The 20,691-nt window shown below is 38.3% G+C and overlaps 1 protein-coding gene across 1 annotated transcript in view; it reads left to right on the forward strand.

The window, feature by feature from the left end:
• Positions 1–20,691, forward strand: part of nfxl1 (nuclear transcription factor, X-box binding-like 1) — an 81,011-nt gene that overhangs the window by 32,807 nt on the left and 27,513 nt on the right. Inside the window, exons 15-18 of the mRNA XM_052039882.1 lie at positions 1,223–1,244; positions 13,547–13,684; positions 18,579–18,745; positions 20,303–20,372. Of these exons, the coding sequence (XP_051895842.1) occupies positions 1,223–1,244; positions 13,547–13,684; positions 18,579–18,745; positions 20,303–20,372 (397 nt within the window). The remainder of the gene's footprint in view (positions 1–1,222; positions 1,245–13,546; positions 13,685–18,578; positions 18,746–20,302; positions 20,373–20,691) is intronic.

Here is a 20,691-nt window from a genome sequence, read left to right on the forward strand (position 1 = left end):
GGCCATGGGATGCTGAGTTTTTTCTGGCTCCGATTGATCTTCAGCAAGGGTTTTGGGCGAGGAGTTGGTGTGGGAGAGTAGGGCCCTTGGCAAGAAAGAAAACTTTCAGCAGCAGCTTAAAGCTAGGAAAGTAATTTCGTTGAGACTTAGTGGCACTGGCATTGAGGAATCAAAAGATGAAACCTCATTGAAGGCTGATGGAGAAGATGCTCGGAATGCTGGGGGAGTCGAGTGTTGAATGAAGTTGGGGCTGGGGAAAAAAGTAGTATAAGAAACTGGAGTTTATTAGAAAGTCATTTAAGATGAAATATTTCCTCTTAGAAGGGATGGTAGAAGATGCAAAATAAAGGATATTTAAATAAGCTTGAGGTTATTTTTGATGGGCATTTTCTATCAGAAACTGAACAAAACCCCGCTTCACAAACAAAATGAAGTCTAAACCAAGTATCATGCATCTTTCAACAATTAAAATTTTCATGTTTTAACCTCATTTCAAGACCAAACCTCAGATTTTGAATAGTGTTTGGCTTTTATGTTTGCAGTAAGGTTGAAATTTTAACTCTTTATGATGGATCGCTGGTGGTTAAGTTCTTAAATGTTAAACCCAACCTGCCACATGAGTACCTGATTATGGAGTGGCTAGGTATTTGCCTCCAAGTATTCAGACATCGTTAAATATGGTGGCTGCATGCTTGATGTTTTAGTGATCATTATATTCAGTAGTTCCCTATATTCCCGTTGTTTGAGGGGTTTTGGACTACTTGATGTTAACTCCACCTCCCTTTTTATTATTGTAGCTTGAAAGTGTAATTTTCAGAGAACCTGCTGCTGATAAATGTTACCGCTGAAAAATATTGCAGGTGTACTGCATATAGTTTTCAAAAGTAATTTAACGGCATGTGAAAAAATAAACTCTCAATTTTCAGAAGAATTGTTTTTGACAAAGTAAGTTTTGCATTGGTCAGCAAGATAAGATGATAAAGCTCTTTTTTTTTCTCCTTTTCATAGATTGTGTGAAAATAGAGCAGGAAAGCAAATAACCAAAGCTGTTTTCTCCCCTCTATTCAAGTTATTTCTGAATGGTTTAGATAACTAGAGGAATGTTTACTGAATAAACATTGGGATTGATTTCATAATATAATTCAACAATATAAAATTTAGTAATATCTTTATATTTTTGGTTATCTAAATCTTTACTAAAATTCATTATTTTGTTTTGTAGGGCTTGTCTTGGAAAACATGAGGTGAGTGCAAATGGAGTCAGGTGATCAATTCACCAATGTTCATTGTAGCCTTCTTGTAAATCAGGCTGAAAATACTTCAGCCTAAACTTTTTTTCGGATATTAGTACTTGAGATTTTGGCTGAGTTTACTGCACTTTATTCTGAAGATACTGGTGGGTTTGGGAGAAGGCAAGTTTTAATCCTTGAATGTAACTTTCATCACAGTTTGAATCTTGTTTTCACTTTAATGGAGCTTGCTAGGCAGCTTTTAAATATCAGAAGCCTTCAACATCAAATAGTCTTTTGCTCTGCATAGTTAAAAGTGCAACTTCAAAAGATTTGAGTTGAAATATGTATTTTCTCCAAATAATTTTTTTCATTGTTCTCACGAGTGTCACCTCTGTACCACTTTTCAGAGTTAAGATTCCATTCCTGTTGATTATATCAGATTTTTGCTGATGTGAGAAGTTGGCCTATTATGCCTCTGAGCAACAGAACTGGTTATTGGAATTAATGAGAAAATTTGCATCTGTCTGAATCAAATGATCAGTTAGTCATTTTTTTAAAATTTTCAACCTGTGATTTGTGATTTTTATTCTCATCTTATGCTGTGGTTCCATTTACTTCTCATTACAAAAGTGAACGATGACTTCAGCCGACAGACTTAATTTCAGTTGGTTAAGTCGGCTAACGGGGAATATTGGTCTCAATATTCCAACATATTATCAACAACTCTCTTGACTACTATTTGTTATCTGAAATTTTCTACCCATTTTGCTGCTCAAGTCTTGGTTTCATCAAGTGTAAGAATTGCTGACTGAGATTTCAAATAACTTTGTGCACTGATTTTGGCTACAGTTTAGCTTTTAACATCTATACTGCATTTAAGTAGGTAAAGGTTCAAGTTATCACATAAATGAAATCAGTATTTGGATGTAATATATTAACAGTCATTCAAACTAATTTGAATTCACTTGAATATGCAATTGTGTAAGTAATTTGAGAGTAGTGATTGCTATGAACCTAGTGCTCATCAAAGGAGCACTAATTGTGGACCAGCAAATGAAAAAGTTCACAGTGTGAAGGTTTTGGTGGGAACCAAGTGAAAATTTGGAGGAAGTTTTAATCCATCTGACACAATCAGGCATTTAGTACAATTCAATATTGGTTATTGTTGATGACACACAACCTTATTGTGCTGCCACAATCAAAGATTTGGAAGCTGAGCCCATACCAGTACATAATTTCACAAGGGCTATTTATCGAACAGGACATCTTCCAGGATAAATGTTTTGAGAGTGCCAGCAATTTGTATGAAAAGCCAATGCACTTTTGTTTTGGGGGGGAAATAACTACATAAATTTAGATGAGGTGGCTTAGTTTTGAAGGTTTTGTTTCTCTTTTTTTTAAAATAAAAAAAAGCATGATCTCCTGGACTAGCTATAAAAGTAAGGGATAGGTGGATGGAGATAGAGTGGAATAATGGAGAAACAAGAAACTGCAGATGTTGGAATCTGGAGCAACAAGCAATGTGCTGGAGGAACTCTGTGGGTCAAGCAGTATCTGTGGGCAGGGGGTGAGGGGGTGGAGAGGGGAATTGTTGACGTTTCAGATTGAAACCCTGCATCAGGTAAGTGGAATAGTTACTTAGTCAAGATGCATGCTTTGGAGGGGGAGGATTTTTAAGGAGAAGTTAAAGAATAGCAGAGAATTTTTTAAAAATTCATTTTTCAAGATTTAGGCAGAATTGACAAGGCCAGCACTTATTGCTCATCCAGAATTGTGCTTGTGAAGGTGCTGGTGAGCCACCCTCAACAGTTATAGGCCTTCTATTGAAGGCAAGGTGACCTGTCTTATTACAACCTGGAAATAGGAGTCATAGCAATTAAACACGAAAACAAAAAAAAATTGTAGAAAGACAGAACATAAATGGCTGATGAGCAATTGAGAGAGGGTAGAATGGGAGAAAATAGTCAGAAATGAACCATTTCTTTGCTACATTTGGGTAAAAATCCAGATTCACTAAAGATTAATTCACATCCTTGGCAATTTTTATGAAAATTATGAGTAGGGCTATATCTCAAAAAGATAAGAAAATTTGGAAAGGAACAGGTTGTCCAACTCTTAGGCTAGGAATTGCATGCATAGAAGTAAAAAAATGGAGTAAATGAAAAAAATATTTGAGGACATACCTGTGTCTCTGCCAACTTTTTCCACCGTTGTTTGCTTAACATCTGGTTTGACCCAATTTTTCATAAGGTTACATTCCAAAAATTGTCAGGAAGAGCCTTTGATTAGTGAACCCAGAATTGGGAGAACCTCTGACTAGTTTGCAAAACAAAATACTGGAAATTAATATATTCATTATTAAAACACAGCTTAAGCAACTAATATTTCTTTGCAACAGAGGTCAATCATATTCAGAACATAGAACAGAGCAGCATAGGAGCAAGTCCCTTTGCCTGTCATGTCTGTGCTGAGCATGATGCAGATCTAATCTAATCCCATCTGCCTGCATGTGGTCCGAATCCATCTATTCCCTGTCTGTTCGTGTGTCTGTTTAAGTGCCTCTTTAAAAATTGTTGCTGTACCTGCTTCTACCACTTCACCTGGCAGGGCATTCCAGGCAGCTACCACTCTCTGTTTAAAAGGAAAAAAACATTTCCTCACAAATCTCCTTTAACCCATGCCCCTAGTATTTGACATTTCCACCCTTGGGTGGGGGGGGGGGGGGGCGCAGTGGTCAAAAAGACTCCATCTCCCCTTTCCCCTTTCTTTGGCTCTCATAATCTTATATACTTCTATCAGGTCACCCCTCAGTCTCCAACATTCCAGAGAAATCATTCTGTTTATCCTATATCACCTAATAGCTAATGCACTCCAATCTAGGCAACGTCCTTCTGCACTCTTTCCAAAGCCTTCACATCCTTCCTATAGCATAATGACCAGAACTGCACACAATCCTACAAATGTGGCTTAAACAAAGTTTTATACAGCTATGACATGACATGACTTCCCAACTTCTGTATTTACCTTTAAAGGCAAGTATGCCATATGCTTTCTTTCCCACCCTATTCACTTGTATTGCCATTTTTAGGGAGCTATAGACTTGCAATGCAAGATCACTCTGTACATCAGTGCTCCTAAGGGTTCTGCCATTTACTGCATACTTTCCTTTTGTGTTTGACCTCTCAAAATGCTTCACCTCACACTTGTCCAGATTAAACTCGATCTGCCATTTCTTTGCCCACATTTGCAACTGATATATATCCTGCTAACAAACAACTTTGCTATTCACACCTCCACCAATTTTCGTCATCTGCAAACTTGCTGATCAGACCACCTACAATTTCAACCAAATTATTAACATATACTACAAACAAGAGGTCCCAGCAGTGATCCTTGTGGAACTCCACTGGTCACAGGCCTCCGGTAAGAAAAACACCCTTCTGCCACCACCCACTTTTAAGATCAACCCAGTCTTGAATGCAATTTACCAACTCATCATGGATCCCATGTGACTTATTCTTCTGGACTAGCCTACCATGAGGGACCTTGTCAAATGCATTACTAAAGCCCCTCATTCAAAGTATGTATCTTGAAAGCTACATCTATTTTATATTGACTGCTGTAAATTTTAAGGTGACACTTTCATAAATGGATTTTTAATCACAGTTTGCCAATCTCTCAAGTAAAATGTCACGATGGGTATAAAACCAAGGTCATTCTCTAAAATGTTCATAGAAATTGGTCCCTTTTGTTTAGCTTGTTTTTACAACAGACAGCTTCCAGCAGACAGCCAAGAGATAATGTGACATGTCTTGTATAGCCTCTGATATAACAAAGGTCAGTTATTCAGTTATAGTAAATGTTCCTTTGAAGTCTGTCAATGTGGGATCTGTAATCAGCCATTTTTTAAATGTCAGATCTCTCTGTGGCAGACTTTGAAACCTTAGAGATGGTAAGGTACATGCATGACCTTATAGTATTGCATGGATATACATCTTTTATAATCTTTAAGTAATTGCTGAGAAGTGTTGTCTGCAAAGAAAATTTTGGACTTTATACACATTAAAAAGACGTGTGCTAATTAACCTCCTGTGTAAAACTTAGTTCATTTTTTAGTTATTGGAGGAGGGTACAGGATGTACAAATAAATGTCTGTATTGGGTTACTGAATGCCTTGAAAGCACCACTTTTTTTCAACAATTATTTTCTCACATTTTTGTGGAAAAGGCTGAGTGAAGCCTGTAGTGCAAATGATATTACCATTACCTGGCTTATCCTGGGGATTATAGCAGATGATTATTTTTCAGTATGGCCTTTGATTTTTTTTTTGGGGGGGGGGAGCATTTTTAGTGTTTTTAATCACATAAGGGAATTCACTTTTATTTTATAACTTTGTGAATTTGATTGTTGAATATAAAACATAAAGGTTGCGATTTTTGACTGTTTAATAGACTCATGAAATATTAACCCTTGAATTACCTACAGGTTTTGGAAATTACTTTTTCTCTGTACTGGCCAGATTTGTTTTAGTTCATGCAGAATGACAAGTGCATAGCATTAATTTATTATGTAATTACAGGAATGAAACACTTGTGTCATATTGGTTCCAAGATGCTAATTAAATGCTTCAAACAATCTTTCTGACAGTAAAATTTAAGCAGTCCTCTTGTTTGGCCCTTTTCCATTTTTTTAAGAAAATCTTAATCTCTATTCGGCATAATTTAATTTCTATTCTTTTGAAGATGGGATGATAGCTCATGAAAACCTTTACCTCTATCCGAGCAAGGGGGAGGCACAATCCCACAAGTCCTCCTGGATGGGCACTTAAAAAGCTGTGGACCAAGAGCTGGGAAGTGGGAGTAAGCTAAATAACTCCATTTTTCAAATCCTATCATGGCAGTTGAGTAATTAGATAAATAAGAATGAAAATCCACCATTGGTAATGGTTATCATCAAATTATTCATCAGTTTAAAACTTGTGTAGTTCAATAATGTCCTTTGGGGAAGGAAACCAGGTCTGGCCAGTTTGAGATTCTGGACCCACAACAATATATCACTGCTTTATAGGCTGATATCTCAGTAAGGACAATTTAATGGTCATTTCCATGAATGCTGTCATTGATATATCTGCATCAGACCAATTGGTAAGGATGAGGTTGAGTAAGTTTATTCCCTTTTAACTTTCTTCCATCTGTCACTGGCACACAATCTGATAAATGTCCTTTAGGACTTGGCCATCTTGTTCAATGGTGGTGCTACCCAAACCACTCTTTGTGATGGATATTGAGGTCCCTCAGCCAGAGAATCTGTGCTCATTCTACTATCTGTATTTTCTAGGGAGACTACTGATTCATTAGCTGAGGGATATCAGTAAATGGTAATTACCTGAAGTGCTGTAACCTTAGAATGGTTACAACACTTGATTCCTTCAGACTTCACAGATTCTGGAGATGATCTTCACTTGGTCCTGTCTGTACACTACGGTGAACATTGTCTTATCCTACTGGTGAGATGGGATGTAAACAATGATCCTGATAGAGGAGTCATGGGACTTTGGCAGAATGTTATGTTTCTCAGAGTATGACTGTGCCAGACTGTTGCTTTACCAGTCTAGAGAATAGCTTTCCATATTTGGGCAAGTGTTCGGATGTTTAAGGAAGGCTTTGCAAGATTGGTTGTACCTGTATCTAATGCTGAAGTCAATAACAGTTGTCTATCCACATTTATTATGTTTTAATGTAGCAATTTGATGCAATCCAGTGGCCTGCAAGGCCATTCAGAGAGCCATTAAGATTGCCACATTGACTTGTGTGTGCGGCTGCATATAGGTCAGACAGGGTAAGGATAGCAGATTTCATTTCCTGAAATGCATAAGTGAACCAAACGGGTTTTATGACAGCCATGCTCTCCACAACTTATTAGTTTTCTTTTCATTCAAGATTATTTAATAAATAATTCAAATTCCCCAGCTGTCGGGGTTGGACTTAAGTTTGTCTAACTGGATTTTAGTCAAAACCCCTGGATTTCTAACGATTAATATAACCACAAAATGTCCAGTTTCATACTAACTTTAGATGTACAGTGCCCACAAACTTGTGTTGTAATATTTTTTAAAATTTGGATTTTCTTAGTAACCTCTTTATAGCAAGAGGTCAGTAAAGGTATTGTGCAATTTATAAGTGTGTATTTTTGACAGTTAATTTAAATATTAAAGGTGCCTTTTCAAAAAAAATATTGTTCTGAAGTGAAAAATTACTCTTAAACTTCCAATGAATTTCATGGAGCGATTCTAACTGAAGGACGATACGTATGCAGCATGTTTGACCTATCCAAACAGATGTAGAACTACAAGATAGTAGAAGAGGCTATATGCCTCCCAGCTCAATGTAATTAAGGTGTTTTTACATTCTCTGCGCTGAATACAAGCCATTAATGTAAACTGGGATCAGTAGTCTATCAGGAATACTTATCAAAACTTTCATTCAAATTCCTTAATCATTTTAGCTTCTTGTTGCAAACAATTTATGCTTATCATCCATATATATGAACTAATAAGTGTTTTATCAGCATTTCAGTTTGAAAATTGGAATGGAGGATATGACAGATTTTAAATAAGTGCAAGGGCAGAGAAATTTGGAGGTGGAGGAAAGAACAAAATGGAAGGATTTTAAGAGTTTGGACGACATAAATAACAAGGAATGATGGTGCAAGCCAGAAAGGAAAGGTCATGCAAAAAGTATTATCAGCAGCTACTTTGTGGAAAAAATTTGGAACAGTGCTTATGCTCTGAAATTATTTAATGTTTAGGGATGCCTTCATTGTTGGATCCAGAAGGGTGCAAGATGCCTGATGGTATAATGAGGTGGTGATCCTTGCATGCATTGAGCTTTATTGGAATTTTGTGAGGCAAGAGAGAGGGAGGTCAATGGCAAGGGGGTGGAGAATTAAAATAGTAGGCAAACTGAAGGATTGTGATTATGTTAATGCACTGAATTCATATTTCAATATAGCAGTCACCTAATCTGTTCTCCCAGTTTTGTGCATTATGCTTGTTTAGTCTGCAGGGAAAAATCCTGAGCTGTGCTCTCTTGCGCACACTCCTGCCCTGTTCCAGCACCCTGTTTTTCCATTAGCCTCTTCAGCAATTTTTTACCATAACTTTGGCCCCAGCGATGACTATAGAAACTGGAAGGGAAGACTGTTTTATCCTTTGAGCCTGTTTTCCCCCATTCAGTTAGATCTGTGATGATATTCTTCCCTAGCTGCATGATAATGTTGATAATAATAAATGTGTATTAATTGGCGTTTGCAGAAATTAGTTCAAAATTCCTACCACTCTTAATCTGTAAATGTATTTCCTAATTTAAGTCCTGGAAGATATAGTTGTGGTTTTTAGATTATATTCCTGTGTCCTTGATTCCCAACCAACATAAATAGATTCCCTCTACACCCTTATTTCTCCTTGACACCTTGAAGTTCAATCAAATCACCATTTAACCTAGTCAATTCCAGAAAGTACAACCCTAATTTCTTGTAATATTTTCTTCCAATTTAACTCTCAGTTTCCAGGTTTCATTCCAGTCAATCTACATGGCTCTCCTTCCTTAATCAATATATTTTTGGAAAAGACTGATTAGAATGGTTTTGGAATCAGGGTTTTATGTAGCTGTAAGATGGCTTCTGGAAAACAATACAAGAGAATGGGTGTAAAGAGCACTTTAGATCATTTTCATTTTAATTATCTCTGTAGAGAGATGCCTAAATCTCTGAACTTCTACAGTTTCTAGCTTTCACCTTTTTGGAAAGTGTCTTCTTCTTAAGTGGATGACAATATTTGAAAGCCACTTGCCAGTGTTTTGTCCCTTTGCTCACTGTTTTTGTATTTCTTTGTAATTCATTGTTTTCATCTACAAGTGATACCTGTCTTTGCATCATTAGCAATCTTAGCTTTTGGCACTCTATCCCATCTAAGTCATTGAAAATGTTAAATAACTGAAAGCAGCTGTCTCACAGTGAACATCAAATGTTATCCATCGCTTGTTAAGCACCTTGGACAATAATGGCAATATTTGTAGTAAGGCTTTATGAATACATTTGAAAAGGATAATTACAACTTTGTTCTATGTCTGAATTCCATTCATGCAATTTATCAGTGATGTTAACTTGATTTGTTGCTGATTTTAGATGCTGCTATTTTTCATAAAATGAACTGAATTTTTTATCAACCAATTATGCTTTTGTCAGGTGACAATGCCAATATTTTTATTATACAACTGTAATAGCAAAGAATATTTTGATATTAAAAGGAAGGAAGCATACCAGTTAAGACCTTAGTAAATGATAAAAACAGGAAAGTAGTTAAGATCTAAAATGCAGCTGAAACTCTTGGAAATTCTCTGGATTTAACACCTTGGCACAGCACAATCTAAAGGGATTTCATAGTTCTAATGACTGCTTCCTAATGGTACAGATTTCAAAATTTTATTGCATCCTTATAACATTTGGGATGGATTATGTTACAACACATAATAATCACAACCTACTATGTGGATTATGGGGGTGGAAAGAATACAATGTCTATTCTATAATTTTTATTTTAATGAAATTCAGAAAAAAATTATAGCTCTTCAAAAAAAAAAATATGGGGTATACACATTCTTAGTGTGACTGTGTGGATTTCTCCCAATTGCTCCATTTTCTCCCTCATCCCAAAAACATGTTGATTAATAAGTCAGTTGGCTACTGTAAACTACAGCTCGTGTGGGGAGGTGCCAGGAAAATTGGAGGGAAGTTGATGTATTTATAAGAGAGGATAGGTTACAGGAAATTAAGTGGGAGAATGGGAGTGATCAGAATGCTCAGGCCAGAATAGGTTTGATAGGCCAAATGGCTGCCATCTATGTCATTTTTTTAAAAAAAACTGTTATGAGCAGTTCCATCTTTAGAAAGAATGCATTTCTCAGGAAGCTTAGGCCAAAAGAGGAAATTCATTCTTCCAATGATTGTTGTTTCATGCTGACATCATTCCTTTTGAGAGGACTAGAATATAAAAGCGAGCATGTACTGCTGAGGTGTTGGCCAGACTGCATTTGGAATATTGTGAGCAATTTTGGGCCCCGTATCTAAGGAAAGATGTGCTGACCCTGGAGAGCGTCCAGAGGACATTCACAAAAATGATCCCAGGATTAAAAGGCTTAACATTTGATGTCTCAATGGAGTTCAAAAGTATGAGGGGGGATCTCAGTGAAACCTGCTGGATACTGAAAGGCCTGGATAGAGTGGACATGGAGAGGATGTTTCCATCAGTCAAAGAGTCTAGGATCTGAGGTCACAGACTCAGAATGGAGGGATGTCCCTTTAAAACTGAGATGAGGAGGAATTTCTTCAGCCAAAGGGTGGCAAATCTGGAATTCGCTGCCACAGAGGGCTGTGGAGGCCAAGTTATTGTGTGTATTTAAGGCAGAGATTGATAGGTTCTTGATTGGTAGGGGGGTTAAGGGTATGTGGAGAATGGGGTTGGGGAAAACAATCAGCCATGATTGAATGGCAGAGCAGACTTGATGGGCCAAATGGACTAACTCTGCTCCTATATCTTATGGACATCAGCATTTTGATAGCCCATGTGTTTTGTCTGAAATTCCTCGAAAGAAACTTAATGATTGCTACTCTTTCCAGTAGTTGGCCAATAAAGTAGGTGGGTGGGTAGCTTGTGGGGTGATTTGCTCTTCCATAACTTACGTGGACCTTCTGTGTGCTTCCACTGTATGACCTCAAGAATCTCAATACCACCTTGAATGCTGCTCCTCCACTTTGAGTAGTCATAGGTCAAAGGTTCCCAGGAGTCAGTGGGGATGTTGCATTTGTGACTCCTGAAATATGGGATGTGGTCCAAATTTTCCCCAGGTCTTACTACTTTATCGTCAGAGGGTAGTGTTTCACAGTGGAGGCAGGTTGATAGAGGATGTTGGTCTCGTGGATGTTTCGTGTAAGGCCCATTCTCTTGAATTCATTGAATGAGTTCTGCCTCCAAGCATGTGTTATCACAAGCATCTTCTGCATATTGCAGCTTGACTTTTGAGGATGAGGTGAATTTAGTTCTGGAGTGTAGTTGCCATAGATTGAACAGTTTTTCATTTGGTTCTGGGGATTAACTCCCTTCCCACTGAAAGTTTGTTTGCATCAAGGAAGATTGAGAAAAATGTTAAGGCATTGATGCAACCCTGTGTGACACTCCTCTTCACTCGGACTGGTTCTGCTGTAGACCAGTTGGTAAGTACCATGGCTTGCATTCTGTCATGGAGCAACGGTAAATAGAGACTAAATTCTGTTGGCAACTGAATTTGAGAAGAATATTCCATAGTTCTTAATTGATTAGAGTCAAAGGCTTAAGTGAAGGCCCTCCCTGCTTTTTTGCTTTGAGTTGCCCGTAGTGAAGATCACATCTATTTTGCCGCTAAATGGACAGAACCCATGCTGTCATTTGGAGAACAGCTCCTTGGCCACAGGGAGAAGGTGGTTGAGGTGAACCCTGGTGATAACTTTCCCTGTGGCAGACACCAGGGAGACTTCTCTGTATTTACCACAGTCACACTTGTCTTTTTCTTAAAGATGGTCATCATTGCAGCATCACTGAAGCCCTGATAATATCCTCCTCTTGAAATTTTAGATTTGTGACTAAAGTTCTTTGCTGCTGAGTTTTAGAGGTTAAGTGGAGACATTGTCCCTGAGGCCTTGTTATTTTTGATTTGAGATAAGGCCTTCTTGACAACTTGTCAATCAGGAGTGGTGGCAAGGCTGACTTGAATATGTTGCTGTGGGATGGAGTCAGTAGTGGACATGTCAAGGACAAAGTCATGATTGAGGGGGTCTTAGCAGTATTGCTTCCAGCAAGTGTAGAGTTATCCCTGATGAGTTTACTTCTGTTCTTGGCTCTTGGGCCACTGGGAAAAGCAGGATATATTAGGGCTTCAGTGATGCTGCAATGATAAGCATCTTGGGGCGGGGCCTTGGGTGTTCAGGCCATAGGTGGTTTTTTGCATTGCTGAAGAACCCATGCATGTTATGGCTGTCAGTGAATTGCTGAGCCTTCTACACTCCATCTGTCGTCTATTTGTTAGGTCATGCATTTTCTATTGTACACCTACCTGCAGATGCATGTAGAGTGGTTTCTTTTCCCTTTAATACAGGTGGAACCTCAATCCAGGAACACCTTATGTTTGCGGTTGGTTTACTCCTTGACCACGTGGTCATTTTCATCAAGCCAGTCCTGGTTGTTGAAGCCAAGTGTATCTTGCGTTCATTTCTAACCCTAGCATTGAAGTTGTCCAGGAAGATCAATCTGTCTCCTTTTAGAATGAGGTTCAGGATTATTTCAGGGTCAGAGTAGGAGTCATTCTTGATGTCATGTGTAACTTTCAGGATTCGGACGTATATACTGAGACCATAGTGTGTTTGCTTTATGGTGGAGTGAGCTGGAAGATGATAAGACATTCTATAGAGAGAGTCTCCATGAGGCAGTATATTTTTGATGGTGAAGCTCTCTCCAGCATGCCTCTTGATTTGCCCCTCCAGAAGAATGGGTAACCACAGCTTTGTTCATTAAACTGGTTATCTCCTGTCCAATGTAGATCACTCGGTGCACCAATGTCAGTCTCAAAGCATTGCTGTAGAGCTTGTCCATGGGGGTACTGCTATTCCACATCCTGAACTTCACATTGTGGAGTATAAATTGCCTGTGTGTGGTTTCTGTTAGGGTAGCTATTACACCAGCTATCACGGGCTTCAAATAGCAAGGTCTTGATCCACTGTAAGGTGGACCAAAACAACTGGAGACCAAGCTCTGTTGCATGGGAATTGATACTTGCACATAAGGATCAAGATGGGGACCCATGCTGGTCCCACTCATCCAAGTGCATGCCCACTCACTACTCATACTGGCTGCTAGCCCTGCCGCATACCTGTTCCCGGCTCTGGCTGCAAACCTACCATGCTCCTGACCCCTGGCTTCAGCCACATACCTATCCATGCTCTTATTGAACCTGCCGCACAACTAATCACGCTCCCTACCCCTGGCTCTAACCACACACCTGACCCATGTTACCAACCCCCGATTCTGGCCACATAGCTGGCCCATGTTTACATTGCGCTATGCTAATCAAGGCTACCTATAAGTTAACCCACACAGCTAAAATAATTTTGAAGTTGTATGAAAATGTGAAAATGTATATGACTTTGTATTCCTCAAGCATTATTTTATTTAAAATTTTCCTTGGTAGTAAGACAGTGGTGATGTATGATTTTAATTTTTATTTCAGATAAGCCCATTACCTTGTCATGCAGCAGGGCCGTATTCCTGTAAAAGGTCTTGTGGACGACGCTTGGCCTGTGGGAATCACACATGTGCAATGGAATGTCATGCAGTCACCATTGTGGATGGAAATGATGAGCAACAGGTAATAAGTCCATACAGAGAGGATTCTTGAGCAGTTAAAAGGCTGTTCTTGTATTTAATATTTTTCTAAATTATACTTTGAATTCTGTGAAAACATTTGTAAAATTTCTGTTTGAGATTTCACTCTTGGATAATTTCCTGTTTTCTACATTTCTCAAACATGTTTTATTCTTTTTACTTCAGTGAGGATGTCCAACTACCCCCACTTAGTAAGCTTCTCAATGGCAAATATGTCTTGCAAATTTAGATGCCCTATCACGAGCTTTCTGTTAAAACTAATGAATGGAAGCAATCTTCAAACTGAATGCTATTTAGTGCTATTGTCCATGTCCATTTCCTTTTGAATTTTCATGAAACGAAAGCTTGGTTATCAGTACTTCACTCATTGGCATTCTTTAGTAACTGGCACTTTAGAGGCAGGACTTGAGCAAAATCTGAGCACCTGGTCTAAGGGAGTGCCTGGGCTGATGTCGGAGTAATGCCAAAGGAGTAAACAGATGTGCCCTGCCATGATGCATTACTTATCTTTTGCCTGGTGGGTAATGCCACTTGTCAACTCATTGGTGAGTCCATTAGAATCCAGTATTTCGTTTGTCATATTCTATATCCTTTACTATTATGGATTTTATGGAAACCATACTTAATTCTTGATCAATCAATATATTTGATTAACTGGCACCACCTCCCCTATTTCCCATAGATGCCATGTAGTCAAGCTTGTACAGTACACCAAATAATTTCATTTCTCTCATCTTTCTGTCTCTATCAGATTTGCAAATAATGACCTTCCTTTCCATAATTTATACTAACTGCTAATTTTTTTATTATCTAGGTGTTTAATAATGTTAAAGATTCCAAATTTTTTCTTGCCAGAGATATTAAACTGGCCAACTTGTATTTACACAGATGAGCTTCCTTTGAGTTCCACACAGCCACTCTATAGTTTTGTTAATCTCTTCATTATCTACATTGTATTGATATTTGTGGTTTTCTTTTTAATGGTATTCATTTATGTTTTGTTTAACAATCTTTTTAATAATAAATTAACTCTGTTGATCAGCAGTCTTGATGCAAATTATTCTTTCCACTTTGACTTCATTAGCTCTGAGTGAAGCTGCTGGGTAATAATGGCAACCAGTGTTCTTGTGCTGCCAGATTGCAAATTGAGAGGTCAATTGACGTATGGTAGGATTTGAATTTTTAGATTCAATTTGGTTAGCTTGATCATCAACTCAGCAAAACTGTCTTGTACCAATTTAAAGCTTGTGTTTTGTGCTATTTTCCTTCCTGCTTGAATCTTAAATTCTAGCCAGGCTGGAATCTTGCTGATTTTTAGCTGGTGGTTCTGTGGGACTTACTGCAGTGCATGTGTCAGTGCTTTGACTGTACGCACAGCATGGAGGTACAGAACGTGTTGGAGGTCAGATGAGTATCTGATCTCCCACTCTACTATTGGACACTATACCTAATCTCCTGGTCGTATTGAGCTGAGGGACTGGATACATTTCGTATCTGCCCCACAGTTTGAAATCAGCCAGAATTAGCATGGCCCCATTCATTTGAAAAGATAAGCAAAAGATCCAGCCTTCTCTCCTTTTTAATTAAAATTCAAATTATTAACTTTAATGTACTTAAATTTATTGTCTTAAAGGCCTGACTTCACATGGGTGGGTCTGCAGGCAATGGGCAACCTTCAAGGGTCCACTGCCTTAGGCCATCTGCTGGTCATAGACTGTTCCACTTTGTCGAATGGCTTCAGCAGTAACATTCCCAAGACATTGGGAGCCACGTGACAGCCTGGATCCTGCAGAGGTGAACACAAAGTTTGGGTTTTGTCGAGCATGATCTAGCTGTTATATTTTGGTTACACCTTCTACAGTACTATTCAAGTTTTTTTTCCTTCTTCAACTGATGTTGTTAATTACTCATAACTAGATCTAGCAGTGATTCTTTTTTCCCCCCATGCAGGCAAATGAGCATACTGACTGAAGAAGTCCTGCATATAATTTAGGAATTGTAAGGCCCATTTACTTGCTCTTTGTTATAATTAACAATTGTATAACTAAAATCTCTCAGACCGATAATCTTATTCCCACTCCCTTCTGTGTTTATAGATTGACTGATCATGACACTGCCTACCCGCAATTAGTCTGAAAATCACATTAATGTAACGGTCTCTCTGTTTATTTTTCATTTCCCCATGAGCTTCTTTCCAATGCACATCAGTCCTCTTTGTAGCATACATTCACTACTGCACAAATACTGCCACTCCCACTTCATGATCTGTGGTACTAAATCTATTTATTTTTGAGGGACAATTGCTTCACTTTATTTCCTGCACACTTAAACTTTCTCCACCCATATGAAGTCTTTTAAACATTCAAAGTACTAATTTTAAAAAGTAGATTCCACAGATGAGGTAGGCATTTAATATTTTCATGGTATTTTGCAGATAATTCATAATTTATATACAAAATATATATTTCAGAATTAGGAAGATAAATTAACCGTTCAATTCTAGGCTGAGAAGGATGGGTAATATTCAAGGTTCCCTTTCTTAGATTTGTATATTTGTTCCGCTACTCAGTAAGATTGTTACTGATACTGTGTCTCAATGTCCACTTTTCCGACCAATTATTGCATCTTCTGATTCTGATCTCCAAACAAAATTATAGTTTTGGTCTTCAAGATGCCATGAAGCTGAAACTTAATGCTTAATTATTACTTTGATATAATCTTGTGGCTGTTTATTAAATGTCTTTGTTTTGATGCATGAATTGTCAAATCTGGAAAGGGTCTTGTTAAACTCAAGGTTTTTGATAGATCATTATAAAGTTGGTAAATCCCTTGGCATAAAATTGCAAGATTTGGCCCCCTGATGTAGATAACTGCTCAATAGCAATTCAAAGCGGCCTGGAGAGACATTGCTACTGTATCTGCCCCACACAAAAAAAACTTCAAATTAAATTTAAATACTCATACTGTCTTGGCCCCTTCTGACCCATGATCCACCTTCCAACAGATCTAGCCTGATGGGAAGGTCTTCGGTATTCCTCCTCTGGGGCCCCCAACCAATAATCCAGGTTCAGTGAACCATGAAAGGTAGTGAAATTGGGAGAATAAGATTTGTTCTTTTTATTTCCGCCCCCTTTTCCCTTCCAAAGGACACAGAAATTGAATCCAGGGCTGTTGACTTGATCCCTGTTTTCTAAAAATAAAATGTCCAAATAGGGTTTAAAAATTATTTGAAACATTGATTATTTTAAAAGCCAATTTAAGTCCATAGGTAGTGAATTACATTTTTGGTTTCTAAATGCACTGGTACCTGACCTGGTGCTTGGGGTGAGTTCCCAGAACAAGACTGCTAAAAGAATCAGTGGTAGCATTAAAGAGATGTGCATAATATAGTGAAAGATGTTACTGACAGGAACATGGCATGAAACCTTGCCTTTAAAGCTGCTGTCTGCTGCTGTATCTGGACATGGGTGCCAGGAGCCAGAGGACAGCTGGTTTTCCTGCAACAACGAATCACTACGTGGCTTGGAGTGGAGGGGCTGCTTCCAAGGGTTGGTGTTGGGCAGGCTGGGGCAAGCCATGCAGCCTGGTCATAGAGAAAACTCCAGCTGAGGAGACAGCAGCTTCCATCATATCCAATAGGAGACGATGAGAGGGACATTCAGATCCAGGGGAATCTATCACATGGAGCAGGCGTTTCCAATCGATGACAATGGCCAGCACTCACCATACTGACCAGGATGCAGCTCCCAGTCTCAGCAGAGGACTGAGGTTCACACCCACGTTCTGGCACAGCAGTATGCAGCAGTTGGGAGGACAGGGTTTCACACTAGGCTCTCAGCAGAGCAGTGCATAGCTCAAGCAGATGTCTTTTTTTTAAACAAGTACAGGGAAGTAAGTACCTGTAAGTGTTTGGAGTGAAGAAAAGTGAATAAATCTGTAATGTGGTGCTAAGCAAGGCAGCAGTGTAAAACACGAGCAGAAGCAATCATGTGATCTCAGCAGGGGCATGCATGTGTTTTGTTTTTAATTAAATTGGTAAAATGCCATGCCGGAACTAGACTTTCTTAGTATTACATGATCATTGTGAGTACTTCCTTGAATAAATAGTCTTATAATGTAATGTCAAGTATGTTTACTTGCATTGTTTGGGAAATGTTGTGTTTGATGTTGAAATTAACCTGTATCACTGTAGCCACATGTGGCTACAGTTGTAGTAATGTCATAATACTAAAATTATATTAATTTGCTAATGTAATGAAACCCAGATATGATGTCTTTCAAATTGAATGTATCATTGATGTATCCTGGTGTAATTTCACATTCAAAAGTTCCCATTTGGAGAAGAGATTTGGCCATGGAAATTGTCTTCCTCTCTGCAGGAGTTGGCCGCTTTGCAGAATTGGCAAACGGTTGTCATGCAGTTTAATAAGATCATTGAGTCATTAGTGTAATGTAAAACTCTGCTGGAATGCTCAAAAAAAGTCTAGCAACTCTGTTTTCTTGTTGGAAAGCAGCAGGTATATTGGGAGGCAAAGGATTAGTCACTATTTGGGAATTGGAAAGGAGTTGAGTGAGTATTTTCACTAAAGGCCACAATCTCACAGTTGAGAGTTGAAATATTGCTCTACAAGTGTTTTAGTGAGACATTCCAGTGATCTTAATGTGCTGGAGTCTTTGTTTTGGACTCTCCACACATAATTTTTAAGTGCCGGCTAACCTATTACTTCCTTTCTGCACAAACTGATGCTATCAATCCACTTAGTCTATCATGTGATAATCAATAATACTGATCACGTTTTAACTAGGTTGAACTTCTGCACGCGCCTATCATAAATTATAGTAAATTTATGAATGTTACCTTTTTCTATTTCGAATAGGCTGGTAAAGAATGTCAAGTGTGTGAAGAAGCATGTAGCTATCCTCGACCACCTGGTTGCATTCACCCATGCAGTCTGCCATGTCATGAAGGTGCATGTGCTCCATGTTCACAGATGATCAGAACAAAATGTCATTGCAAGATGGCAACCCTCTACGTGGAATGCATGTATGTTGAAACTTAATTACTTGTATTATTCCTGGGAGAGAGAACAATTAGCGAAGTGCATCAGGCCATTCTGAATGCTTTCTAACCTGCTTGCATGATGTTGGTTAAATCCAGTTAGCAACAATTAAGAGCCCTTCTTGCCACGCCACCTCCTTTATCCCACTGCCACCTCCCCCTCATCCAAAAGACATTTGTCACCTGTCTTTTCCAAGCCATCGTAGTTGAGTAATGGCCTTCATCTCCATTGCAACCTCGGTTCTTTCCTTCCAAATCCTACTCATTCAAGCTCTCTTCTCTAGTTCACATCTTTCACTTGGAAAAATCTCATTATTTGTCTCCCACAACCGTGCATGAACTTTTTTGCTGAAATTGTGCTCCATGTACGAAGCTGAGCAATTCTGCATCCTTGTTTGATTTTGTCATCAACTGGACTCCCAGCCCCTCTCCTTTTAAATTCACAATTTTCCTTCCTCTGTCTCATCTTTTATTGTAGTCAACTGTTAAGTAGTTTTTGTTTTAGGTTACAGGTAGCATTTTGTGTGATTGAAATTCCATATTTTGAATTATCTGCTAATTCAAATTGAGAAATGGGCAGAAAACAAATTCATGATAATCCATTTGCTTTTGCCATTTTTGGTCTCTGTATTGTTGTTTCAGCCTCTGAAAAGACCATCACATCCTTGCACTTGTTCTACATGTTTTTTCTTTCTCCATTCCCATTACTTTTGCCATCTAACCAGAGTTTTTTCCTTCATTTGCCTCTCTACTGCTTTTAACTCCTTCACTTTTGGCCATCTGCACATTCCACTTCGGCAGATCTTGTATCTTTAATAGTATCATTAGTGCCTTTCCACGCAAGCCGAAAGCTGTCTCCCACTTCTGTCATCTCAGCAACTACCATCCCTTTTCCAGTCTTCCTGTTGTATCTGAAATATTTCCTTCTGGTTCTATAATGCTCAACCTGGTGCAAATAACAACATAAATAATTGTCTCCAACCATTAACATCTTGGAGACTGATCATTTGCAAAGTTTAATTGCATTAGCCATTTCAGCACTGTGGCAGGGTGAAGAGAGGGACTCTGCTGGGGACTCTGGTGAATGGCTTATCCAATGCTACAAGTCTCATACTTCTCCACTTTACACAAAATAATGGGCTTCATGTTTATTCGTGCTCCAAATTATATTCTTTATATCCCTTTTATTTAATAACTGAAGTATTTTGGAAAATGTTGCACTCATTAAGATTTTCACCATTACTCATAGAGATGTTGAAAAAAAATGTAAGAACACATTTCTAAGAAGTGACTGTAGAATGAAACTGGAACAAGTTCAAGAGTGTGATGTCTGCCTACCTTTGCGGTAATTATGTTGAAGGACAGGAAGTGAATAATCTACGTTTATTTAAGGAGCTGTTTTTGGGAAAATTTGTGATTAATATTCTGGAATAGTGAATGTAAATGACCCACAAAACTGTTGCCTTGTGAACTAATCTTGTTGAAGACTATTATTATGCTACATTTTTCTGTCAACATCATGCACTTTATTTCTTCTTCTAGAAAAATCACTACAGCTGATGTTAAAGCTAAAATTAGCCTCCATTCCTGCAAAAATCAATGTCCTAAGCAGGTATGTTTGAACAAAGTCCTTTGGAAGAGAATGAAGAGTTTAAGCCTGTTAAGAAATTGAGTACTCAGCTGTTGCGTTACCAGATACTACATACGTATTAAATATCTCAAAGAATGAGCATTGTGGATTTTTTGTAGAATTGTTTGCATGTTCATTTAGTGATCTTGCATAAAAGTTGACCAAAACATATCATTTTCTAAAGAGTACTGAAGCATTTTTTTTTTCGTCATCTGTTTGCCTTATTTAATTTTTTACTCATCAGTTTTCCTCTAAGTCTATTTTGTTTTGGTCTTTTAATGTACTAAAGTTAGTTCATTTC

The sequence above is a fragment of the Pristis pectinata genome, chromosome 2 (genome assembly GCF_009764475.1).
Source record: "Pristis pectinata isolate sPriPec2 chromosome 2, sPriPec2.1.pri, whole genome shotgun sequence".
NCBI lineage: Eukaryota > Metazoa > Chordata > Chondrichthyes > Rhinopristiformes > Pristidae > Pristis > Pristis pectinata.